General features: G+C 42.9%; 1 protein-coding gene across 1 annotated transcript; it reads left to right on the forward strand.

Annotated features, from left to right (window-relative positions):
• Window positions 1–971: 971 nt before the first annotated feature.
• On the forward strand, window positions 972–5,422 carry LOC142559212 (tetraspanin-33-like). The gene is made up of 3 exons (XM_075670843.1): window positions 972–975; window positions 3,024–3,264; window positions 5,131–5,422. The coding sequence occupies exons 1-3, from the start codon at window positions 972–974 to the stop codon at window positions 5,420–5,422; spliced, it is 537 nt and encodes a 178-aa protein (XP_075526958.1).
• The last annotated feature ends 4,045 nt before the right edge of the window (window positions 5,423–9,467 follow it).

Below are 9,467 nucleotides of genomic sequence, written 5' to 3' on the forward strand. Positions count from 1 at the left end.
CTTGCATTACAACACTTACGACGTGGAGTACTATGACCGAATGCCTCACCTGTGTAGGGCTTGCAGAGGTCTACTTTGAATGTAGTACAGATCTAGAAGGTGTCAGCCCGCACCAGCGGTGTTTACCCTTAGTAGTGCCTCTGAAAGTTTACTGAGATCTTAAACTACAGGCATGGTGGCTGCCATTGTAATTCTTTGCTACATCTTTCAAGCTTAAGAGACCTAATATGCATAGCTGCAAAACTGTAATTATATCAAAATATATTAGCATACAATAGAACATCATAAAGCACCTCACACGCAATTTCACAGGATTGATTAGGTTTGCTACAATATCGCACATAATATTGCACACATTACATAAGGTAGCACAGGATTGAGGGGTAAAGCAGCTGTTTGCTGTGCATAAATTTGCATAAGCACTAGGATGTGCACATATCTCGGAGGTTTCTTTCAGCTAAGGGTGACGGACCATGATATTAGTTATCTTTAAGTGCAGATTACCCCAACCTGTGTCAACTATGCACTGTGCTATTCTATGCAGGACGAATCGACCAAGGCGCGTGCTTTCCTCAAAGACGTCGATAGAGCTGAGGAACTAAAACTTGTGTCCACTTCGGAAAAACTGGAGCCTGTCCACTATGTCTCTGTTGCCACCCAGACAAAAGGTTGGTTTTGTATTGCTTTGATGGACGGAAAAAAGCATGCTATGCATTGTTTTGCAGGTCATACCTCGTGCCCCTCGTGCTTTGGATGAGTTTGGCTCATTGTTATAATTTTACATCGCTGTTTTTGATGATTACAGCTGGTCCATTGCAGCCGTGCTTGCATATTAGTGTTTCAAGTTTGTAGGGCACATTTCTGTCTGTTTGGTGTGTGGTCATAACTGTCAACCCCACACTATGAGGGGAGAATAATTTGGAAGGAAATTTTAATGGTATGTTGAGGCCCATGAGTACATGACATTGCACATGGGTGAGACACATGCATTCACTTGTAAAAAACAGAAACCTGAGGGGGAAGTGAGGAGGGTTTGCCTCTGCAGTTGTAGAGATGGTGAACAGCAATTCTGCTCTTGGATGTGAAGAACAGCATCACTGTTGCAAGCAGCTCAGCCTTTCCCATCAGTGACGCATATAGCCTACCTAGGCATGTAAGAAAAACACCCATGAAAAGGTTCGTGACTAATATACAGTGAATTGCATCCCTGCTGCTTCAGGATGTTCTTGCTGCTGGCAGGTATTAAAATTCAAAAGAAACCACGACCAATTTTATTTATTTTATTTATTTGCATAATAATCAGGTTACAAATGGGGATTATACATACATACAGAGGGAGGTCCCATAGTCAGCAGACTGTACAGGGGACCTCCCATTACAAATGAGTAGGATATATAAATACAAAGCAGTTATATGCAAACACAAAAGACACCATATTAAGTTAGTCACTAGCTTACGCTGTAAAACATGTTACAACACAAAGCACTTATTAATATAATGATAACGATCAAATTGTTATATTGAGTGCAAAAATTTACGAAGGTTTGATTTGAATGTGTAAAAATGAGAGAATATCTTAATATGACGCGGTAATGAGTTCCAAAGTAGTGTGGCTGAAAAATTAGTAGTAAATTTACCATAATTAGTTCTAGGTTTTGGTAGTAAATAGCTGTAGGTAGAAGTGAAACGGGTAGACGTGGAATATGGATACTAGCTGGTAGTAATAATAGGGAACGGGAGCTTTCCGTTAACAGATTTATAAACAAGTATTCCAAGTGAGTATTTATTTAGTTTCTGTAACGATAAAATGCCGTTAGATCTGAGCAATGGAGATCCTTCCGATGTGTAGCTGCTACGTGTAATGATTCGAATTGCTTGATTTTGGGTATGCTGTAATGGAGATAAATGTGTGGGATACGTGTTTCCCCATGATGATATGCAATAATTAATATGCGTGTGAATAAAAGTGTAGTAGAGGGAGAAGAGTGTCTTCATATTAAAGAAATTGCAAACTTTAATTAATATTCTAATTCCATATGCTGCCTTCTTTGTTAAGGATAAAACATGCTCGTCAAATTTTAGGTGTTTATCTAATATGACGCCAAGAAACAGTGCACTATCAGTAGGATAAAGTACACTGGAAGCAAAGGTTAGCAGTGGATACACTGAGATATGTTTTTGTTTAGCTGAGAAGATGACAAAGTTAGATTTGGCAGTATTAATGTGTAGACTGTTTAGTTGGCACCAGGTTACAATATTTGCCGCATCGTGATTAAGCTTACACATCAATGAATCAAGACTTTTGTCTGATAAAATGCTTCATAAAATGAAAGTCTGATGACACTGTGCACAGAAAGCTGATTTTAGGCTGCAGTTCATCATGAAATTAGTATTTTGTCACTTGCACAAATAAACATACCACTTTATGTTCTAGTGAGAAATGCTTTCTAGTGATGTGCACAGCCTTTGCCGAAAGAAGCAAAGCCATTTCACAGGTGACTATGGCTATCTCCAATGTGTCTTGTTTGCTTCCTGCAGCATGCTCCTACAGCACAGAGCTTGAAAGCTCTGTGGAGAAAGGGGAATTCTTATCATCATCTTATCATCATGCTCTGAAGTTTTACAATGTCAGAAATTCCTTGGGTGCAACATGAAATAACCCAGCTAGGGCTCGGCAGTGCTCTTGCCCCGAGTGGTTTTGGTTCTTACGGTGAAGACTGTACATCTGTTCATGCATTGTTGCCTTGGGAGTTTCTGCTAAAAGATTCATACGTCACAATATGTCATGTCACTCACAGTATGTCTGAGATTATTGTTTGGCTTATTATGCACAATTCCTTTTTTCCTTTCCTTTCTTGTTGTCTTAAATGCATCCTTACATTGCTGCGTTTGCCTTTCCCTGCCATTTGTACTGGGTTGTGGTCCTAGTCAAGCCCATGTAGCGGCTTTTTGACCACGGCCCGCAGCGTCCTAAATGTTGGAATAAAGTTTGATTTGGTTTGCTGCCTTGTCATATTGTGCAGATCTTGGTGCCATCAGCTCTCCAGCATGTCCTGCTGCACCGTCACCCGATGCCATTGGCACTGAGGCAGCACTGCTCAACCTGGACGTGAACCCTTTCGTGCGCTACCCACTCATCATCTTGAACTGTGTTCTCTGGGTCCTTGGCCTCATCCTTTTTGTTGGCGGCCTGTATGCCTACATAGGCACGTCATTGCAGGCCAGTGTTCCTGAGTCCTCGGAAACCGTTCTCAACATCTACAGGTTGGAAACGCGAGCTAAGCTCGTAGCTCATTTGTTAGCCGTGTGCCGACTTTATTATGCCAGTGTAGTTGTTCTTGACCTGCCAAGGTTGACGACTGGGCGTGTTGGTATAGCATATTAGAGGTTGGATTGCGCAACATTTTGATGTGAGACACAGAAGAGAAACACACACCACAGACCACAAAGCGCGCTGTGGTGTGTGTTTCTCTTCTGTGTGTCTCGTCAAAATGCTGCGCAATCCAACCTCTAAAATGTTCCTGACCGTTGCGACAGCACCTAAAGAACCGGTGAACACTGTGTGCATACATCCATGGTGCTGTCCTTAGGCTTGACTTCTTTTGCCTGACCTTTAAAATTTTATAACACATTCTGACATGGGAGCTGAATCTTCACTTCATTGTACCCCACACTATTTTATTGAAAGTTATGTTCTTCTTCACAGAAGTAATGTATAATTTGATTACATTGCTGGCTGGATTGGTTAGAGAAAGGCATTAATTTAGGAAGGTTCTTTCTGATTTATGTGCGCACTGTCAACATGAAGGCGGTATAATAAACTGAAAAAAAAAAAAAACACAGGTGTTTTCACTGAAGTGAGTGTGGGCAAACCTAGACTTATTTTTATTTAAAGGGAGACTAGCAAGATATGTTTAACTTAAACCATATAAGTAAATTATGTTTTTGGGTTATCAAAAATGTCAGCCTCGTGTTGAGAGATGACTTGGTAAGCCGGAAAAGATGAGAAAGCAAAAGACAGGTGGTGACATCAGCTTGACTTTCCTGCACTAGCTCTACATCACATAATAAATTTTGATGTCTATCAGGACTAGTTTTATTCATAAACAAGGATTAGATTGCATAATAAAGGAATCAAGGACTGAACCTAAAAATATGTTAAAATTTGTAAAGTCATGTTGACATTCTGGCGCTGGAGTTAGGGCGTGAGCTTCAGGACGGGAACCTGCCACAGTAGCTGTGTTCTGTGGCTGAGCACTCGAGTACTTAGATTTATGAGCACATTAAAGAACCCCAGGCGGCCAAAATTAATCCAGAGCCCTTGTTTATGGCATGTCTAATACCCCCAGTGTTGTTTGGCACATTAACCCCCGTCAATCAATCAATTGATCGATCGGTCGCTTGAACAATCAATCAATCAATCAATCAATCAATCAATCAATCAATCAATCAATCAATCAATCAATCAATCAATCAATCAATCTATCAATCAATCAATCAATCAATCACTTTCAACTTTGTCCCCTACTTTCCCTGCAAGTAACTTATTTGCTCTTGCCTGTTAGTAATCATTCTGTGTCACATCATGAGAGTCAATAAAAAAATCCGAGGACACTTAAGAACTTCTTATGAGTTGTGAATGCAAAAGCATTAATACCCAGTTGAATGCCACTGAGCAGTACTTTGAGTTCTGCATTGCGAGTTATGTACCACATTGGTACGTGCTGCCTAAGCCAGCAAGCAGTAGCAGCTTGTGGCACCAACGCCGCATGCCACTGATGTCCTGCTCAATGAGAGACCAAGGAAGTAGCAGTGGCAACCAAGGCTTGCAGGCGCTCGCAGCAGCTAAGCGCAGTGGAGGTGAGAGAGCGAGATATGGACCGTGTGCCAGCTTCCAAAAGCGAGAGCGAGAGTGATGTGGCATCACACCGATGCCCTCTCCCCTCACACTACACGTGGCATGCAGCAGCAAGTGCTGTGATTTGGCCATCCCGCTCTGTCGATGCGTGCTCATGACGTGGCGTCGCAGCAGGTGCTGTTTTGCTGCTACAGATGCTAACTTTTTTGCTCAGCGGGCCATTTGACGCTTTCACATCGATAAGAGAGCCTCCATATTATGAACATGCGCAGTCAGCTGGTGGTGCATGTGGAGGTGACGGTGATGCTGGTGGGCACGCTGCTGGTGTTGCTTTCCTTATGCGGCTGCGTCGGGGCACTGCGCGAGAACACCTGCCTGCTGAATGCCTACTCGTCGCTCATCACTGCCCTGCTGCTGCTCAACCTCATCGTGGGCGTGCTGGTGTTCTCACTGCCCGCGCAGCTGAAGCGCATGCTACGCAACACGTTGAGCACACATCTCGTCTTGCACTACCGGGACAGCCCCGACTTGCAGCACCTCATCGACTCCATTCAGGCAGGATGAATGGGCTGTAGCATAGCATTACGCACGGCAATTAAACAGATGAAAGAGATCTGCTGCAGTATTTGAAATAGCAGAAAGTCGATAGGAATCACATTTTTAATGAGTGCTCAGGCTTTGAACTAGCACATGCTAGTTAAAGCTGTTGGAAACTGTCCAGTGATCCCTTTCAGTGCATTAATTTAAAGAGCATCATGCTCAGCATAGCAGACACAAAATGACAGCCATATCAATTAAAAGTGTGCTACCTTGCTGATATCTCTTGAAAAAAAAAAGTGATCAAATCTGTTATCCTGGGAAACATTTCTCTTATCCGTATATTCCAAACAGGGTATTTTTAGCATTCACCCTCCCTGTTTCAAGTGTATGATTTTGGAAATTGTAAAGCCCAGTAATGTATCAATGGGGTCCTAGCATGTTTTAGGCAATTTATACTTTGCTTGCATTTTGTAAGCTAGTTTTGCACGCCACAAACAAGGGTGATGCATATATAGACACCAATGTCACAAGTGCATACCAACCAGTGCTTCCCAATTTTTTGTAATGTTTATAAATTTGGGCTCATTCTACGATTTTACAACTGTTGAGTGGAGTTCTGTGAAAGCTACAGTGCTGGAGACGAAACATTAACATTATTAAAACATTTATGGTTGATGTTTGTCTTCCTCTTTCATCATATACGATGAACAAAACGAGAACAAGGTAAAAGCAGGAGCCAATATTTCGACAAGTGGGCTTGTGTTTTTCAAGGCGACAAGTCCATTTGTCGAAATGTTGGCTCCTGCTTTTACCTTGTTCTTGATTTGCTCATCGTCTTGAATTTTCATCTCCTGCCTTCCCCGTGTTTTTCATCTCTCATCATACAGTGTGATGATGATGAAAACCACTGGTCATTTTGGAGCTAGCGAGGAGTAACCTGAATCCTCAAGTGTCTACTCCACTCACACTGGACAGATTCGGCAAACCCAAACCTTCCAGAATAAAGCCTAATGCCTGAAACTGGATCACGCCAGAAGTTATGGCATGCAGCTGGCAGAAGGTCTAAAGGGTTCCAGTGTAATTCACATTTAGTCATGAATAACTGTGGCCTTATATTGGTTGTTCTCTCTCACAGGAGGACCTGCAGTGCTGCGGGCTGTCGCAGAGAAGTTTTCGGGACTGGAACGGCAACATGTATTTCAACTGCTCACGAACAAATCCCAGCAGTGAGCGTTGCTCAGTACCGTATTCTTGCTGCAGGCGAAACAGTACTCAAGAGGTATGCAAGGGCTTTATTTAGTTCAGTATTTATTGCATCAGTGAGCTGGTAATAGTCTTCAAAGGATATGGAAAGTACACATTAGAGACACTGATAATTCACACTAAAGGAGTACTGACACAAAAAATTTCGATGTGATTTCTTTGCCTCTAATAAGTAGCTGATGATTCAGTAGTCATGGCACGAAACCTCATTTACTTCAGAGCGCGACAAGTAGTTATTTGGAGTCTTGCTCGTAGCAACCAGTCCAAGTTTTGGTTTCAGAGAGCAACAGAATAGGCCAGAGAAGGAATGTAAACACAGCTGGGCATGTGATCGCAAAAACCTCTGACGTATGCTCTGACGTGCATATCAACGCACATGGTGGTGGGCGAGCTTTGTGTTGCTAGTTCGTCTGCTGCGCCAGCACCTGCTTTGCAATGTCCTCGCCACTATCGTCGTCGTGGTTTTCGTTGTGCTGCAGCGACGATTTCCTGCAGGCAGGATTTACCGCTGTATTAGATGTGGCCAATCACTTTCGATTCCACCCACCAGAAAGCAGCGACTTGGATGTTGTCGCTGGCGACAGCGAGGACGAACCTCAAGACCCTCGCATTGACCACTTTCATTGGCAAGACACGACAAATCGGTGTCGAACCTTGTGGCCTGTACCGTATATAACAGTGGTGTGTCCACTTCTGCCAGTGAGAGCTATCATGGCGAAAACAATGCATCACTATTCCCAACCCTGAATGTGTTCGGCAGAAGTCAGTGACTTGCTATGTAAGCGGCATTGTGCTATACTCGCATTTTGTGTGTGGTCAGTGTAGCGCAGTCAAGCTGATGATGCGAGAAATCTGCGGACATGACAAAAACTTGCGATTAATTGTGCAGTTGCAGCGACACAAAGAGCGTCTCACTACAAGCAGCAGCTGAGGAGAAGAGCACATGCAAGCAGCATGGCAGCCAACGAAAATTTGTGACATAGCATTTTCGTGGTTGTTTACAATCCTTCCTTGATGTCGATGTCACGAGGCGCTGTGTTTTACAGTTGGCTGTGCGCACGTACTTTAAAACTGATTTTAAATATGTTCTAAGCCATATTCGCCGTTGATATTGCAGATGATCTGTGTGTGCCCACATAAATCGATATCATGCGTTATCTCCATTTCAAAATTTTGTGTCAGTACTGCTTTAATGTAAAAATTTAATGCTCTAGGTAACCAAGACATTACCAAAAGCAGATTTTTTCAGAAGCGAGGATATTATGAACAGGCCTATTCACACTACCACTGTTAAAATAGGGTAACTGCTTATGTATGTCTACATGTCCCACTTTTAACTGGAAATTTTAGTCTCCCACCACTGATGATATAAAGTTATTCATGTAATTCCATTCAACATAAGAGAGAATGCAGAATTTTACTGATTTTCCTATAGAAGAGCTCACTAAGAACTGTTCGCACCGATCTACTGATGGTGTTTGCAAGAGTGTGATCTGTGAGATCCTCAAATCAGGTGATATGGCTTGGCAGAGCTGTCTTCTGAGATCAGTGGTGCTTCCTATGTAAGGTGCCCTGTTCATCGCAGGTGGCTCGGAATTCTCGAACTGTACAGGCGCCTCAGCCTCAGTTTTCTCTGCAATCAAGTCGCCCCTCTGCACAAGCTTACGTTACCAGGCTTCTAGGAATGTAATCTGACACCATAAATTGGTTGTGTATGTTTGCCTTTGCTGTCCTTTTAAGCCAAACTAGAACTATAGCTTAGCACTCCAAAGTGCCCATGGTGCCATTGTCACTTAGAACAGAGCTTTTCTAGTGAGCAAATGACAAGTTTAGAATGGTGTTGGCACCACCACTGGGAAAAAATTGAACTGCCTCCCAATGATGTCTGTTGTAGCATTTATTTTTATAGTAAGTAGTATTCAACCACTTATAATAAAAAGGTGACTTCATATTATTCGAACATGAAAAAGGGCTATATTTAAAAAAATCCGTACATGATAATTAATTAAAAATGCCTTGAACAACTTTTTATAGAAGTCGAGAAATGCGTTTAAAGTTAAATTAGACTATTTCAGAAATACTGCAAAAAGTTCTTCAATGTGTTGAGCAGAAGTGGAGTTATTGCCAATCAAACATATTGTTCGCAGTGCTTCTTGTCCTTGTCCAATTATGTGCACTGCAAAGGCTACGGTGAAGTAGGGTATGCTCACAACGCTCCACTTTCTGAACGTCACTGTAGCATGCAGTTAAAATTTGACTTTGGGTGTTTACGTAGATGCCACTATTTTTGATTTTGTCACCTACGATACACCAGTGCCAATTGTGGTTCTCCTTAGTGAGCCGCAGTACACTCAGCGAGTGGACTCGTCGCGGCACCCTGCAGCCACCACGGTATCTACGCTATGCAGCAGCCTGCAGCTACATGCAACTGCAATGTTTGCTTTGTGCACAACAAGGCTAGAGTGTCTGCTCATGCTCACATGCTCCTGTCTGGCTGTGCTACGTGGTGTGGACCAGCTTTGTCCTGCACCAGCTTGACCGACGAATAGTAGCCACATCCAACTTGCGCATTTTGAAGTGCTACCAATAGCTCATTACGAAGCAAAGTCTTCCAAGGTGTCTAACCAGGAGCGACCGGGAGTGAGTGCATGCTGGAAAGCGTGCGTGTAGTCTGGCCTTAAGTTTTGCATGGTTAGAGGCTAACTGAGTGTTAAAAACTAGTCGAAATTAGCGAGACCCGACTGCTACGAGATCGATAAGCAGGGTGGCCTAAGTTTAATTCCTATGCGGGCAGCCACGGCTGAGC

This window comes from Dermacentor variabilis, chromosome 10 (genome assembly GCF_050947875.1).
Source record: "Dermacentor variabilis isolate Ectoservices chromosome 10, ASM5094787v1, whole genome shotgun sequence".
NCBI classification, from domain to species: domain Eukaryota; kingdom Metazoa; phylum Arthropoda; class Arachnida; order Ixodida; family Ixodidae; genus Dermacentor; species Dermacentor variabilis.

Excerpts from the sequence above, each read along its gene's own strand:
- LOC142559212 (XM_075670843.1), top strand. Across the intron at positions 3,265-5,130 it reads ACCGTTCTCAACATCTACAG|TCAGCTGGTGGTGCATGTGG; the intron begins GTTGGAAACGCG and ends GAACATGCGCAG.